We start from the raw sequence: 17,956 nt of genomic DNA on the forward strand, positions 1-17,956 counted from the left end.
TTCAGTGTGAGCCACGCAAACCTGGCAATCGAGCAGCCCTAGGAGGAGAACCCACTCAGAGGATCTTTAGCTATACAGGCAAGCAGTTAGTAGAACCTTCATACCAGGAAGCAAATGCTCTATTTGAGCAAGTACAAAGCAGCATCTTGAACCAGATACAGAGGGTCACTGACTTACAATGGTTTAAGATTTTTTTTGATTCTAGCATGATGCAAAAGCGATACACTCAATAGAAACCATGCTTTGAATTTTAGATTTTAATCTTCTCCCAGGCTAACAATATGCAGCCCAATCCTCTCTCACAATGCTGGACAGGGCAGTTCCCGGTCAGCCACACAATCACGAGAGTCGACAACCAATACAGTTACAACCATTCTGCACCCAGACAACCGTTTGGTTTTTCACTTTCAGTACACTATTCAATCAATTAGATGAGATAGTCAACACTTAATTATCAAATAGGCTTTGTGTTAGATGATTTTGCCCAACTGTTGGCTAAGCGTTCTGAGCATGTTTAAGGTAGGCGAGACTAAGCTATGATGTTCAGTAGGTTAAGTGTATTAAACGCATTTTCAATTTACAATGAGTGGGTTTACTGGGACGTAATCCCACTGTAAGTGGAGGAAGATCTGGAATCCATGGAGAAAGCTAAAAGAGGCTTGGGGAATCAACCAGCTTCCTCAGGGGGTCATATGCCAAGGGCTGCTGCAGCTATCAAAAACCAAAACTATGTGGGAGTCCTGAAGGGGCCAGAAATAAGCCTAGCAGCACACTCCGTACTTTCACGGACCTGGCCTGTGCTCTCCTGGACCCAAAGCAGTGGTGAGACATCAGTGAATAACACGTGGGCCCCTGCAGCCAGGGCCCTACTCCCAGCCACTGCCTGAATAACAACTGGTGAGATGATCCCAGGGGTGTGCAGCTGGAGAGGAAGTGAGAAATCGCTGGGGAGCCAAGGAAAAGGATTGAAGCTCCAGAACTCATCCTTACTTTAACCAGAGTAGCTCTGTTTGTTATGTTTTAGATTTGGGGTTCCTGCATAAACAAAGAGGTCTGCTAAACGTTGAAACCTCTGATCTAATCCAACCCTTCCAATGATGGCTGGGAAAGAAGCTGGGAGTCTGCCCATCAGTAAGAGACCTGGAGTTTTCTTTTCAACTCTTCGGCCAGCAGAGCTGGGCACAGCACAGACACACCAGGACAAGCGTCTCTCGTGAGTCAACTTATGATGAAATCTCCAGGAACAACTAATAGAAGCTATTCCTGCCTGCATACTGACAGAAGAAAAAATGTTTAATGTATCCTACCTTAATGTTTCTTATTCACTTAGGAACTGGATTCACTTACTTTTCATTTACATACAGTCTTCAAACTACAAACTACTCCGTTTATGCTCTTTGTTATAAGCAGTGCTCAGAATCTGACACATTAGTACAGATGCCCCAGTTAACTCGCTCCTCAAGTCTAGTCACCCTGTCTCTTGCTACTAAACATCTGGCACCTTCTCTCAAGGGATGAGGAGAGAAGCCCGGATCCAAGTAACCTCTAATCCCAGAACACCAGCACATGTCATGAACAGCAGCCCAGCAGGAGGACCAGCTCCTGGATCCATCGCGGTTACTCCAAGACTTAGCAAGCTGCCTCCCTCAAAGTGCCGGTCCCTCCTCCCAGATTCCCACACGGGCCAGGGCTATTCTCAGGCTCTCCTGGAAATCACAGCTAGGAGCACAAACCAGCATCAAGAACCAGCATGAGGAACACATAAGCCACAGGGATGTACTGTACGACACAGGGAACACAGCCGGTACTCTGTATAACTATTAATGGGATATAACCTTTAAAAATTGTGAATCGCTATATTGTATACCTGTAACTTGTGTAAAACTGGACATCAACTATACTTCAATTTTTAAAAAAATAAATAAAAAACAGTCAGCATAAGAATGCCTGTTCACACATCCTGAGGCCGCCTGAATTTTCTTTGCCCTATTCCACAGCTGCTGTCCACATCCCCGTGTCCCATGTCACAACAGAAGTGACATTTGAACCTGGCTTTGCAACTCCAGCTCTTCTCTCCCAGGATGGCAGAAACCCAATAAAGCAACCTCAATCCTTTTTCTTTTTTTTCTGTGAAATTTATTGTTTCCACATTAAAAGATTTTTTTGAGGGGGAGTATTTTTTTTTAACCACGTGATGATCCTACACAGCTGCCCAGAGTAGGACACCATCATAAGTCTTTAACATGCCATATGAGTTCTGAATAAATAAAAGCTACAAAGCCCAAGTTATATACAAATATCTTAGGCAATAATGTTTACAAACCTATGTACAATAAAACAAATGTAAACAGTAAATGCAGCATGAGAGTAATCAAAGGATGCACAGGGACAACCACTTATGGTCAGTCTGCCCCCAGGGGCTGGCACCAGCCAGCCCCTGGAATCAGGCCACTCAACCCTTCCTAACACAACCGGACAGGCCCTCTGAAAACAAAACAAAAACACTCTGAAGGTGTCATTTAACTAAAGGACCAGAGAGCTGGCGAGGAGGTTGCCACCACCCCCTGCCCCGAGTCTCAGGCACATGGAGGAGGAGGAGACGGCAGGGGCACAGCCCTGCACGTGCCCAGGTCCCAGAAGCTCCTGCCACCTGGGCTCAGACAGGCATTTTGCTGCTCTGGGAGGCTAGTCTATGGAATGATAACTGCTAAAGTAAAACCAGAAGGTGCAGAAAATGTTCCCTAATTCAGTGAACTTCCTGACTCTTTGCCAGCAACAGGCCCAAACCGTGGGGGTGGAGGTGGGGGACACATGATCCATGAGCACTGGAGATGCTTGGGTGGGAGCTCAGGAGGAGAGCACACGTCGACCTGATTTGGGGGAGAACCTCTAGAAGATCTGCAATGTCCTAAACATAACTAAATCCTATCAGTACAGCAGGGAGGGGGCTATGAGGCAGGTGTGATGAATGGGTACTTCTGCATCCAGTGACCAAGTAATACGTGTATGTATCACCTTGTGACCCACAAAAGTGCAATCATGTGAAACCAACGGCACTACGGCGAGAAGAGAAAATAGCCAGTATTGATGTCGCGCAGAGTCCTGGGGCTGGGCAGGGCCCAGCAGCCGCCACTGCATGCAGCCTGCCCTCTGCCAGCCGTGGGGAGGCAGACGGAGGGGCACGAGCTGGGCCCGGGCACCGAGGGGTGAGGCGTGGGTGTCCTGGGTTGTTGCAGGAGGGCGGGAGCCCCGACCTGGAGGCCAGGCACTCACACGCTGAGAGGCAGCATACCCGGTGCCGACGACGGGCGCGAGGAGCCCAGACCGGGAGGAGGAGAAGCCGGGTCAAAGCCGTTTACTGCCCTGTGGGGGTGGCCAGAGCAGAGAAGGAAGGGAAGAGAAAGAGAGACTGTCATTTAAAATCACTCGACACACAGCGAAATTCATTTGCTCTCTACAACTATTCCTCTTCCCGGCCTAGAGCAGAATCCTGATGGCCCAGGGGAGAGAGCTGCCTAGAGAGCATGAGCTGGTGAGAGACTTGAGAAGCCTGTGGTCCTGGGGGTGATGACACTACTGCTCCCTTCTCGGCAACTTCATCACACTGGCCGTGGCAGCCACAGCCCTGATTGATTTCCCAACAGAGCAGGTTAAACGTCTACCAGTAGGGAACTACCTAAATAAATAAGGGTACAAACCAACAATGAAATATCATACAGCCATTAAAAACACATTCCAGGGTTCTTAACAGCACGGAAAATATTCCGAATGTAATTAACACTAGGTGGAAAAAGCATCAGGTTACCAAACTGGATATGCTCCATAATATGAAGGCAAAACAGTGAGTAGTATATATTCTGGACTACAGCCCCTTACACAGCTAGACATTACCACCCAGAGCTAAATCTAGAACGTGTGGACACACACACGCACCCCCACATATACTACAGAAGGAAAATGGAACAATAGTTACTCTTCTTCCCTCTGAGTTGTGGGTAAATTTTATTTACTACTTTATACTTTTCTATTGTTTTCCAAATCTCCTACAATGTACAGGAACATCTTAAATAAGGGGGAGAAAAATAACTTTTTTAAATTGTTCAGCAAGCAAAGACAGATGGGTAGGCTTCTCTGCCACCTTGTGAGACACCAGCCCCGCCCAGCGCAAGCACCTGCAGCCAGGACCCAGCCCCGCCCCAGCCCCAGCGCCCAGCAGCACAGCCTCAGGAAGCAATGAGGGAATGAGTGCAAGGCCTGCAGCCCCTCTCAGGACACCACTGCAGCCCTTCCACACTGACAAACTTCCTAGGAAAATGTGTCCCACTCACAACTTGGGAGATGCCACCAAGTGCAAGGGGCCGGACTGCCCCACACGTACCCACCACTGTCCCCACCGGCCTACTCATCAGAGGGGCCCAGGGAGTTGAATACAGACTCATGGACAGAGGTTCTCTTAAAAAAGCAAAACACAGACACATTCCCCACCAAGATCAAGATGACAGTTTCATACACTGAAGAGGTGAGGGCAACCTCCTGGAGAAACAGGCATGCAAAGAGACTTGACTAATGACCCTTGACTACTTTGAAGAACAGTTAACATCTGAAGAAACTAACCTGCGTATAGATTTTGAGTTGGAAATCATGCTACCCGCACAGGCCAAGAGCAACAGAAGGGGCTCTGACCAGTGCAATCTCTCCCTGTTGTCCATTTTCCACCTCAGTGATGCACACTCAAGATTTTCTCTTTTCTCTTTGGGCTGGGGAGGTCTGATATTTGAGCTTCATCACATCTGAAAACTTTAACTCATCCCTCCCCATCCTCCAAGGCTGTATGCCTTTGCCTCTTCTGGGGACAGAGCCCACATCCACATGCCATTGTAGCCCTCACATAATAAGCCATTTGTCTGTCATTTGTCTGCCTGGTCCCAGAGCCCTGATGCCTGCCTCTCCTAGAACCTCAGGGAGAACTAACTAGGCAGGCCTCACAAACAGCTGCAGCTTTACACGTGTGGACATCAGATTCCGAGCTGCACAGAGCATGGCAGAAGGCAGGGCTACAGACAGTCCCCAAAACTCGGCAGAAAGGGAGCACTGCTGGGTGCCAAGAAGAACCTGGCGCCTGTCCCACAGGCGTGCAAAAGCAGCAAATGTGAGGATGGCTCCACGTGCAGGCTTAGGACTGAGATTCCTGCATCTTCAGGAATGGACCTTTAAGGAATGTTAAGTTCATCCCCATTGTTATACTGCCAAGGAAACAAAAGCAGGAGAAGGTCCAGCCATTCACCTGAGTGCACCCTGTGAGCTTGTCAATGGGGAGCTGGGCCCACAACCTGCCTCCAGATGCCCAGGCCATTATCCTTTCTCAGTTTCCTCCTGGCCCAGGGACACCTGACAGGCTCCAGTGAACAAGCACGTTGGTGCTCCCACTGCAGGTTGCTCTAATGGGAAAACTAAGCAGTGTGATCCAAAATATAAAGGGAAAACAAGAAACTAGATAACGTAGCTTCTCTGTGTGGACAGAAATGGGAATTCTGGATCTGAAAGTTCTATGGGAGAGAGAGAGAGAGAATAACAATCCCCCAGGGTCTTACCTCGCTCCCCTCTTGGAGTCAAGAATCAGTAAGTAAAAGACCAGGAGGAAGGAGAAAGCTGAACCTAGAGGCAGAATTATCAGTCTGGGGAGGTCCCTTGAGGGAACCGCAAAGCTGTGCAATGAGGAAAGGTTTCCAAGAAAAGAAACATCTCCATACTCACCACATTTGGTTTTAGAGAGCAGCAAAAGAGCCGAAGGGCAATGTCCCAGTGGACAACACAGGACTGAATGGAGAAAAAAATGGGCAGGGATGGAGATACAGATCTGGGAATCATCTAAGTAAAAAAGGTTCCAGAAGCTATAAAATTTCCTGATCATACCACAAAAATCTAGTTTAGGAGTCTGAAAAATAGAGAATCCAGCTAAGATAAGGAACTAAAGGTCAGCTGTAAATGGCAACAGAAGACGTGAAAGAGGGAAAAGAACCAATGCATGTTTAGAAGCTGGTCAGGAGGATAATAAATTTAACACAATATAGATAAAGCATGGGGACTAAATCTGTCAAAGCAAGAACAGGTACACCTGAGAGGGCAGGAAAGAAAAGGAAGAGATTGGGCTAGAGCTAATTCAGGAGAGCAGGCAGACACACTCCAGACCCCAGTCTTCCAGCTATATGGATAAATGGAAGCTCAGCACAACGCCAGTCCTCGGCCCAGGCTCTGCAAACTGAAATTTACATTCCTGAAAAGGAAGGCAGCCCTTATACACGTCCCCATCTACCATTCCAGTGTCCTGAGGGAACACAAGCGTGAGCACAGAGGAAAGTCCCCACACAGCAAGAATCCAATATCATTAGTGCTGCTTTGAGAAAACAGAAGACACTGGGTAACAGGAAGCACCCCAGGCCCGTGGAGGCAGTCATATGCGGGTCCCAGGGCCTGGCAGTGACCCCCAACCCCCCGCCCCAAGACGGCTGGCGTCATCTCTACCACACTCCCACCTGTAACAGGAGTACCATCAGAGCACTTCACAACCGCCCCAGGACCACTACAGCTAACTTGTTTTTGTTTTGCACAGCTGAACCAATAATAATGGTGCACAGTCAAATCAAACAGGAACTTGAAAGCTCACTCATGGGCTGGAAGTTGGTTAAAGCAGTCAGCCCCATGCAGTTAGTAAAACCAGTTTGTTAATGTTAACTTGTCTTCCACCACACACCATGATTAAGAATGAAAGAGCACAGCAAACAAGTTCAGTTACCCATGAACAACGTGGGAAATATAACTTTTTCTTGCCTAGTAAAAGAAAGGAAAACATATTAAACAGTAATACAAATACTATTTTCACACCATGCCCTAAAATTAGTTTACGTTCACCTACACCCAACCCAAAAGAAATCAGACTGGCTTACAAAATTAGGACAAGTGATACGTAAGAAGCTAAACAAAAGCTATGGAGAAAACAAGAACATTTTTTGAGAGAACTCAAATGACTGCACTGCATGTGAACTGGTGTCCTTTTGGATGAGTGATATGAACGGCTGGTAGCAGTTGGAGGAAACAGCAACAAAAGGGAAGTAGGCCCAGCAACCCGCATTTTAGGGACTGAAGTGATCAGACTAGATAAAATCCTGACTCCAAGAAGCCCTCAGCTAATCAGAACTTACAAAATATTTTCAAATCCCATAAAGCAATACATAACAATAAGGCTTTATGTTTACGTGGTAAGGCGTTGCTTCATCTCAAGATTCTGAGGGAAGCAGGAGCGCACAGTGTATACACACACATTCAACACGTGCACACGCACGCAAACCAACTTTGGCAAACTCTCCCAAACAGTAACAGTGCTACAGACAGACTCCTTGGAGTGAGAGGCAGCAGGCAAGTTCTAGAGCCAAAGGCTTTTTTTAAATGGAAAGCTTCTTCTCATGCTGAAACTACAAGCTACACTTCTACAAGAACTGTCATTTATGCTTTTAACCAGCCAGGTCTAATAATGGTGCTGGGAGTGGGGATATTTACCCCTTCCTTTTGCAGCAGGTATATGCCATCATGGTTTTTATCTAGTCACCAGGTGAGCAGGAAGGAAGGCCAGAGGTAAAAAGCCAGGCAGGCCAAAAGGAAGCCAGAATCAAGCAAAGCAGCAAGGAAGTAAGAACATAGCAAAACCCACACGAGAGTTATCCTCAGGAAGATGGCAACTACAAACGTAACTCGAGCAAGAATAGGTTAATATTTGAGTGTGCATATACAATCCATTTACCATGTAAACTAAACAATTGAGAAAAAGCCAACCCACAAAACCATATCTCATTCTTAACAGAAAGAATACAATTAAAAATTTGTTCTGGGCTTCCCTGGTGGCACAGTGGTTGAGAGTCCGCCTGCCGATGCAGGGGACACGGGTTCGTGCCCCGGTCCGGGAAGATCCCACATGCTGCGGAGCGGCTGGGCCCGTGAGCCATGGCCACTGATCCTGCGCGTCCGGAGCCTGTGCTCCACAACGGGAAAGGCCACAACAGTGAGAGGCCCGCGTACCGCCAAAAAAAAAAAAAATGACACTCCTCAAGGTTGCCTGGAACTCCTAAACACGTGGAATATTAATTTTATTCTTACCACCACTGAGGAGCCCCAACGGTTAGAATAAAGTTCTGATTTATATGTTGATATTTTAGAATGTGCTTTTAATGAAAAGTGTATAAAGAAAGCCCTGATTTATATATTATTTTAGAATGTGCTCCTTAATGAAATACATATACTTCAAGGTAGAATTCTCTTAAGGGAGAGAGAAAAACCAGAACACTCCACTCCACAAGGATGAACAACAAAAAGCTTTTTAGAGTGGACTATGTATCAAATCAAGGCCTCCACAAATGTGCCACTGTCACTGAGGAAAGCAGAAAATACAAGTTCCTTTAAGAAGTTGTGAAAATTTCTATACTGCTTTCACAGAACAAGGACAAGCTGCCTCTATGACTCAAAGCAGAGACAGTGGCAAGGGACCACTGGTGCCTCAGTTGCTGCTCCACTACCAGCTACCTTAAGTCACACGGTCAGCATCTCAGACCATAGGTCCTAACCAGTTACCTAGACCAAGGCACACCCATACAAGAGTATATGCATGCAGCATTTTGTTGGTTTGTTTTTTTTTAATTGAGTAGAACAATATGTACTGACACGGAAAGATACTGGCAATATAAGTCACCACAGGCATATTGTAGAGCAGTATTTAAAGTATCCCAGGGACTTCCCTGGTGGCACAGTGGTTAAGAATCCGCCTGCCAATGCAGGAGACATGGGTTCGAGACCTGGTCTGGGAAGATCCCACGTGCCGTGGAGCAACTAAGCCCATGCGCCACAACTTCTGAGCCTGTGCTCTAGAGCCCGCAAGCCACAACTACTGGAGCCCGCGTGCCTAGAGCTTGTGCTCCGCAACAAGAGAAGCCACCGCAATGAGGAGCCCGCGCACCACAATGATGAATAGCCCCTGCTCGCCGCAACTAGAGAAAGCCCGTGTGCAGCAACGAAGACCCAATGCAGCCAAAAAAAAAAAAAGAATCCGTCTGCCAATGCAGGGGACACAGGTTCGATCCCTGGTCCAGGAAGGTCCCACACGCCATGGAGCAACTAAGCCCGTGCTCCACAACTACTGAGCCTGCGCTCTAGAGCCCACGAGCCACAACTACTGAGCCCACATGCCACAACTACTGAAGCTCACATGCCTAGAGCCTGTGCTCCGCAACAAGAGAAGCCACCGCAGTGAGAAGCCCGCGCACCGCAACAAAGAGTAGCCCCCGCTCGCCGCAACTAGAGAAAGCCCGCGCGCAGCAATGAAGACCTAACACAGCCAAAAATAAATAAATTAATTAAATAAATAAAATAAAGTAGCCCATAAGTTTTTAAAAGTGTATAGCAGATGCATAAAAATATGATTTTACATGCCTAGGAATAACTATAAGGATGCAAAAACAGTGTGAAAACAGAAAACACTTTTTACTTTATATACTCTGTACCAACTGACATATTTTTTGTATTAAGGATGTACCACTGCTTTAATCTTACAACAATTTTTTTTAATTCTCAATTCCCCAAAAAACATCTTCACATTATACAAAACTTGTATCTCCTAAACTGTACTTGATCCAGTGGTTTTATATTTTTCTAAAATCTTCAGACAGAAGGTTTGTTGAAGAGTTCACACATACATGACCATCATGTTCTCTTCTACTCTTAACAAATATTTGCCAAGAAAGTCTACTAGCCTGCAAACACCTTGAGCACAAGGACTGCATCATAGTCATCTTTAAATCCCCAGAGCCTAACACAGCTGCCTTTCAAGAGTCTGCTTCCCAGGACAGAAGCTTCAGAGTCAGGGTTCCCAGGGCAACAGACTCCATGGGGACTAGAAGACAACAGACTTCATGTCCCCTAAGATCTCAATGATAACGCTTCAGGTAGGTTTATCAAACTGAGTTTATCTTTTCAAAGTTCAACAAGCTCAATTAATAATGGGCAACTTCACTACCCAAAAAATTAACGTTTAGAATTTCCAAGACTTACCCTTTGTCGAAGAAAGACGTGTGCCCTGATCGAGAGAACTTCGTGCCGTTGCTATTCATCACCCCACAGTTAACATTCCCTGAAATATAGGATTTTCGTGATGCTTGGTCCTTTGCAAAATTCCTGCAAGCTGCTAATTTGGATTCTAAAGCCTACAAAAGGAAGAAGGAATGATTTGGTTGTCAAAACAGTAGCTGCACATAAAAATTTGCATTTCAAACCATTTCTATTTCAAGACTCAAATCTTATTCTCTCAGTTGATAATGGTGGCTGTTTAAGCCATATCAATCACCTTTCTAATAGAAAGAGGGAATATTTATGCTGACTCCCTTTCTAATGAACTCAGAATATACATTTCTCTCAGTGTTACTGAGGGATACAGATATAATCCTCACCTTACAACTAAGAAAAATGTGGCACAGTATACAGAGATGTATCCCAGGTCTCTTGGCCCTATCCACCGTTTCTTTCTAAGTTGTGGACTGTTAGTTGGCTAGTTGGGTGTGTGCGTGTGTGTGTTTTGGGAGCAAGCATTTTAAAGAATGCAAAAACATCACTTGAAAAATTTTTAAAGCGGCCAATTCTTTCTTTAGGGCTTCAGGTTAGTCATTTCTACTGTATCAGAATGGATAAGTTCATTTACAACACCTCACATGAAGTTAAATGCTACTCTACTTCTGAGAGCACATTGTAAAACGTCTAATACCCTTCGTCTATAATTAAATAATTCACCTGAAAATGACACCAGTCCGTTAGCATTTACCTCTAAACTGAGTGCCTGCTTAGCACCTGTCACCACAACACCTGGTCAGTGCCAGGCTCTACAAACCAACAGATGACATGAAGAGAACAGAAGTTTCTCAACAATTTCCATTGCTCACAAATATCACCAACTCCCCCTTTCCCACAAACACTTTACCAAATCAAACCCCTCTCCCCGAAAAAAAAAAAAAAGACAAAAAATAGTCCAATCCTATTATCCATGACACTAAGGAATGTGGAATACATAGATAAATTAAACCCACAGGACTTCCCTGGTGGCACAGTGGTTAAGAATCTACCTGCCAATGCAGGGGACGTGGGTTTGAGCCCTAGTCAGGGAAGATCCCACATGCTGAGGAGCAACTGAGCCCGTGCACCACAACTATTGAGCCCACATGCCACAACTACTGAAGCCCATGTGCCTAGAGCCTGTGCTCCACAAAAAGAGAAGCCACCACAACGAGAAGCCTGCACGCCGCAACGAGAAGCCTGCACGCCGCAACGAGAAGCCCGCACGCCGCAACGAGAAGCCCCACGCACCGCAATGAAGAGTAGCCCCCGTCACCGCAACTAGAGAAAGCCCGCACGCAGCAACAAAGACCCAACGCAGCCAAAAATAAATGCATAAAATAAATTTAAAAAAATTAAATCCACAGATAACATATTCCACTCTGAGAACCCTCCCCCCATAATTTCAACAACGGCTATTAAGACAGAGCAACAGAAACAGACTGAAACTTCTTTCTCTTCTCCTTTCTTAAAACAAAAGTACCATGACCTAGTAAAATAACAACGAAAGAAGGAAGAGAGGTAGTGACCTTGTAGGACAAGCTCTGAAAAAGCATTTTTTCAGCATCTTCTTAAATAGACACATACACAATAAAAATTGAGAGCCATTAATTTCCTATATTCAAGACACTCATTTATTTGTTCTGATATTTGCTGAGAATCTATCATATAACAGGCACAACTTGTATCTGAGGTGTCAGTGAGACAGCCTAATGCAAGCACTGGGTCTGGCAGTCAAAAACAGTGGCCTAGCAATCAAGATTTAGACCATATCCACACCAAGGAGGAGATGAAACTGTGGTTGTGAAGAAGATCAGAAAGGTAAGGACAGAACTCTGAGCAAAATCAACACCGAAAGGGTGGGCAGATGAAGACTCAACAAGGTGACCAACAGGAACAGGCAGGAAGGCAAGCAGACGTGACACAGTGACACAGCATCAGAAAAGCAGAGAAAAGAAGGCCATTTCAAAAAAATAAGTCAGTGTTGAATGTTTCAAGTAAAATTAGGACAGAACAGCATCCCTTGGATTTGACAGCACTGAGATCATCAGTGAGCAATTTGAGTGGAGTGAGCAAGAAACATAGCCCAGACTAGGCTATCTGGGGAGTGTGTATGCCATCAAAAATGCTAACAATAAATGGAGACATGCTTTCAAAAACTTGGCTGGGAAGGGAAAAGAGAAACAGAATGACAGCTAAAGAGAGACGCAGGGTAAAAGGAAAGAATAGCTGCTTTTATTTTGCTCTTAAGGTTTAAAAAGTGTATAATATGTAATATATAAATATTAGATATAAAGTATAAATAGTAAATATAAAGTATATATATGTAATACATTATATATAAATATTGCATATAAATATTAAAACATATAGTAAAAGTCTGAAGATACAGGAGACATAAAGATGAGAAGGCTGGAAGGAATGAGATCCAAAGCACAGAGGGACAAAATTAGCCATGGGAGGAATGTGATACTTTTACCACTGAGATAAAAAGGAAGAACAGCCACAGAGGTAATAATAGGAGAGTACTAAAAGAAGGTTAAGAGAGGAAAACAAAGTTTAAATAGATGGCCTTGATTTCTCAGTGGAAGAGGATGCAAGAGTGGGAATGGGGCTTCCAGGTGAAGTCAGCGGACAAAGTAGTGTGAAGAAGTAGAAAATGAAATATTCATAAAAGTATGCAGGGGCTGGAGGATAACAGCAGACCAAAAATTCTAACGACACCTTAGAAGACAAACTGTCAGCTGAATGTGTAAACAATGCAAGGACTCTAAGTTCAACTTTCGTGCACCATTTCTAAATAAACTACTTAAGGTACTAAAGCAAAACAGGGAACAAAGATGACAACATGGGGTCCAGGAACAGGCAGAACTAACCCAAGAGTATAATGAAGAGAAATTCAAGGCTGACAGCAGTGCAGCAGCCCTAGAAGCATATCAGAGCACTCAGTAAATAAGAAGCCGGAAGATACAAGATACAGCAAAGAAAGTGTATGTTTCTTCCCTCCACAAGAAAACAAAGGTAATCAGAAATGCTAAGTAAGACCCATGATAACAAAAATATCCAATGATATACAAATTATATATGCATACAAAGGCTGAATGTAATTTTAAAAAATAAAAATGGTTGAATTCATTGAAATGACAGGATTTTAGCTTTTTTCTTTTTATTTATTTTATTGTGATCTTGTAAAAATTGTTTTGCAGTGAAAATAATAAAAAAGATGGCCAATTTAAAAAAATGTTAAGAAAAAGACATACATGTCAACTGTGATACAAATATGAAAAAACCTAATATGGTTTTGAGTAAATAATAGGTAAAGAACAAAATGCTTGAAACACCTGTTGAGCAGCACAAGTAAAACAGCCCTAGAGCCCAGCTCCTCCTCTATGATTATTCAGTAAATAATACACATGTAGGCATAATATTTTAGGTGCTGTTGACTAATTTTCAGAACCAACCAATGGAGAGCTCAAGAAGGGACAGAGACACACACACACAACACGGAGCTGAGATACAGTCTAATAAATTCATAAACATAGTTTAAGCATGTTATTTAAAGTTATAAAAATAACCAACAGAAGAACAAAAAAAAAATTAGGAGGATGTAAGTTAAATTCCTCATCTTTTTGCTTAAAGTTGTTAAAATACTGAAAAGCAAGCACATTCCTTCAAGTTATAGGTTACAACAAATAGGTTACACTATTACAACGCAACTCTTACGACAGCTAGGTTAAAGAAATTATGTTAGGAGTAAGGGAAGATTGCTCTATGTATGAATGATTTGTACACATTACTTTTTACAGTAACTTTAAAATGCAGATTTAGAGTTAATCTGACAGTCAGACAATAATTTTATGAGCCAGAAAAGGTAACAATAGGACCTTCTATCTTGGCCTCCCATTTCTTCTTTATGTAAAGTATAATGCAATTTCTGCTTTTTACAGAGTCACACGCACACAAAAATAAGTGAATGGGCAGTGGATAGTGGGAAGTTTCAGGGGTAGATTATTGAAAAGAGAAAAGTCACTGAGGGAAACAGGAAAGAAAACTGACTAATGCTAGAAATGCTAACTTTATAGTGGCTTAAAAATCCACAAGGTCATATGACTGTTTCCTGTGATCTGGATGCAGGAAAGAAATCCAGTTCCTTGACTGATCCAGGCTGCAGGTCTCCTCCATGGCCAAAGAGCCCATGAGTCAACAATGGCAGAGTAAGCGATCCGTGGATCACAGATGAGTAGGAACAAAGTGAAAGCAAGAGATAAGTGAAAAATCAAAACAAGAGTACTGCTCTCGATAAAGTCAAAGAGTAGGTATTACACAGAGTAAAAAATTGAATAAGCACAAAACCAAGTTTAATATTCCAAAAGCCGAAATGTTCTGGAATGCAAGGTTAGAGCCAAGGAGACAGCACAGGAGTTGAGGGGGCCAAGCAGCAGTAAGACGTGTATGACTAAGAGAAGAAATTCATGTCATGAGCCAATGCGGAAGTCCTATGAAGAAAAAGCCCGGGGATGACCAGGAGGACAGCAGGCAGAGCAAAGAAAAGGATCAGAGGGCGGTATAAGACACACAGCCTTAGAGGAAGGAGGAGGAATCACGATGTTTTAGTAACAGCCATGGGGAACATGAAGAAGGCCCAGTGGGAACCTGGGAGCTAAGCGCAGGGACCCTCTGCAGAGGCACTGGCAAGGCTGAGCCCTGGAGGTGTTCACAGTCTCAGCTGGTCACTGGATGCTCTTGCTTCTCAGCTTAATTACAGACTTTAACACAGGAAGGTATCCTTTTTTCTTCCCTCGCTGCAAATTAAGAAATAATTCATTACCTTGGCAGCTGAAACACCTAGTGATAAATAATTAAAGGCTTACCCCTACTTTCCGTAAGAGGTCCCCCACGATGTTTAGTGCTGATATCCTCGCTGAAGGAGTCAGTGGACTGGTACCAAAGCCGTTTGGTATAGCTAGAGAAAAATAAAAGGTGAGTGATTACTCTTGCAGTTCCCTTTACATTTGGGTTTTGATATTACAAAGCAGTATACGCTCAATGAAAAATCAGTATAGTATTCCAAACTGTGGATAAAGTGGAGATACCACAAATATCTCCGTTGGATGTTTAGATTATATCCAATTTTTCATCATTATAAACAATGCTAAAAGGACATATACCCTTAAAACATCTAGACAAGTATTTCTGGATTTCCTGCCAATTTGATAGTCACTTTGTTTTAATTTTTGTTTCCCTAATCAAAGAGTCATTTGAATCTTTTTTTCTGGAAGTCATCTGTTTAATCTCTGCACTTTTTTCTACTGGGTTGTCTTTAATCAATTTGCAAGGGCACTATACACTATAGATATTCACCTTTTCTCTTATATATGTTGTACTTCCCAGTGTGACATTTATCTCTTCAACTTTGTGGTTTGGGGGGGAGCCTTGGGCTTCCTCACTGCAACATAATAAAAATGTTCCCCACATTTTCTCCTAATGTTTTTCTAAAAAACTTTTCACCACTTAGATTAGTAAACTCATCAAATATCTAAATTTTTCCCCTCCAAATGGATATCTAATTGTCATAATACCATTTAGTGAAAAAGATTTATCTCATCTGAAATGGCACTAAAACCACACACTGAATTCTCTATACATTTCAAGTTCCATTAAATTATTTGTCTATTCTACCAGAAATATGCTGCTTTAGTTATTATAGTGTTAAAATATATTTCCTAAAGGGCAAGGCCTCTTCTTGTTACTAACCTATTTCAAACTTTTATTGACTATTCTTGCACATTTACTCTTCCAGAGTAACTTTATTAAAAATAAAGTTTTAGGGGCTTCCCTGGTGGCACAGTGGTTGAGAGTCCGCCTGCCGACGCGGGGGACACGGGTTCGTGGCCCGGTCCGGGAAGATCCCACATGCCGCAGAGCGGCTGGGCCCGTGAGCCATGGCCGCTGAGCCTGCGCGTCCGGAGCCTGTGCTCCGCAATGGGAGAGGCCACAACAGTGAGAGGTCCGCATACCGAAAAAAAATAAAAAATTAAAAATAAATAAATAAAGTTTTATTTTTATTTTATATTTGGCTGCATTGGATCTCTGTTGCTGCACGTGGGCTTTTCTCTGGTTGAGGGGAGTGGGGGCTACTCTTTGTTGCGGTGCGCGGGCTTCTCATTGCGGTGGCTTCTCTTGTTGTGGAGCACGGGCTCTAGGCACACGGGCTCAGTAGCTGTGGCTCGCGGGCTCTAGAGCGCAGGCTCAGTCGTGGCGCACAGGCTTAGTTGCTCCGCGGCATGTGGGATCTTCCCGGACCAGGGCTCGAACCCGTGTCCCCTGTGTTGGCAGGCGGATTCTTAACCACTGCACCACCAGGGAAGCCCCACAGTAACTTTAAAATGAACTTCACAACTTAAAAAACCTATTCGAATTTTTATTAGAAATTTAAACTATTGAATGATTTGGGGAAAATGGATATTGCAACTAAATTAAGTCTTCCTATTCTGAATCATGGTATTTAACATGATAATTATTCACATCTTCTTTCATGCCCCTCAGCAAAGGTTTTCAGTCGTGCACATTTCTTCAATTTATTTTTGAGATATTAAAGCATGGCGGTTAAGAGCTCTGGAGCTAAACTGCTAGAAACACATCCATCTCTGCCATTAACTGTGTGACCTTAAGTAACCAAATGTGAAAGGGGGCTAATAATAGCACTTAAACCATAAGGTTGTTGTTAAGTTTAAATTCATTAATAAATTTTTTAAATGCAGACCACACAGTAAGTGCTCAATAAATGTTACTATTATTTTTATCTGCTTTCTACAGAGTTGTAATCAGCAGGTAAAATGCTTTTATTGCTGCTGCTGCTACCCTTGTCCTCTAGAATATAATCACACTGAAGGTAGCAACTTAGTCTTATTAGACTACTATCCTCCCCACATCCTGAGTAATACTTGACACATAACAGGTGCTCAGTGTGATACAAATAAACTGCTATACTTCTCTTGGCAGCAATTTCTGGATCTTGTTTTTCCCTATTCCCCTCGAATTTTATATTTTAGGTATTATTAAATCTGTACTTTTATGGTAAGTTGTCTTAAATGCTTTTTGGAAACAGGCATTTTATCAATAAAACACAATTAGAGCTAGACCACTTCGTAGAGATCAGCTCTTCAATCTTGCCACTGATTTCTCTAACCTCTGGCTTCTCACTGTGTCTGTGCAGACTTTCTTGTCATGAAACGGCAGCTTTTAGGTCAGTGAAAGCTCATGCTATCAGTTCCAATTGAAAAACATGTCTGACTGGACAAATATTACTGCCTTAGGGCTGACATTATTGTAACTGTGCCAGAGCAAAGCTGTATGTCCTACTAACACCCCCTTGAGGTTCCAGACTATTCTGATTAGTGCTCAACTAAAGAACTTTCAGAATTTATCTGCATAATTCTAATTAGTAACATAAAAGCAAAGCTTTGTTAATTCTCAAATGCTAGTAATTCTAAGGTCCTCAAATACACAAGCAGCCATTCCGGAAAAACGAGAGCTTCTGATGACTGCTGTAATCTATATACTGCCTGCTCTGTATTCTCAGCAGCAGAGTCAGCACATACCACTACAATCAATAACGTAACTATACAGAATTTTCACATACCTTACCTCAGCTCATAAAAAGACGAAAATAGGGTGACTTATCTATTGAAGGGCTACTGAGCACTTGAAATGTGGCCAACGCAATCAGAAACTCAATTTTAAATTTTAATTCATTTAAATCAATAAAAATTTTAAATTTAAATAGTCACATTGGAGTAGCTACTGTATTGGG

At 43.3% G+C, this 17,956-nt stretch overlaps 1 protein-coding gene across 3 annotated transcripts in view; it reads right to left on the reverse strand.

Annotated features, from left to right (window-relative positions):
* Positions 1–2,125: 2,125 nt before the first annotated feature.
* The window catches only part of NDEL1 (nudE neurodevelopment protein 1 like 1), a 48,961-nt gene continuing 33,130 nt past the window's right edge, over positions 2,126–17,956 (reverse strand). For 2 of the 3 annotated variants that reach the window (XM_082678038.1, XM_082678039.1), the window contains exons 7-9: positions 15,015–15,106; positions 10,093–10,244; positions 2,126–3,363 (exon numbers count right to left, since the gene is read on the reverse strand). In XM_082678038.1, coding sequence (XP_082534164.1) covers positions 3,270–3,363; positions 10,093–10,244; positions 15,015–15,106 — 338 coding nt within the window. In that variant the 3' untranslated portion in view covers positions 2,126–3,269. Of the gene's footprint in view, positions 3,364–6,793; positions 6,829–10,092; positions 10,245–15,014; positions 15,107–17,956 lie in introns of all 3 variants that reach the window. The other variant, XM_082678040.1, reaches the window with a different exon arrangement.

This window comes from Grampus griseus (genome assembly GCF_964374135.1).
Source record: "Grampus griseus genome assembly, chromosome: 20".
Lineage (NCBI taxonomy): Eukaryota > Metazoa > Chordata > Mammalia > Artiodactyla > Delphinidae > Grampus > Grampus griseus.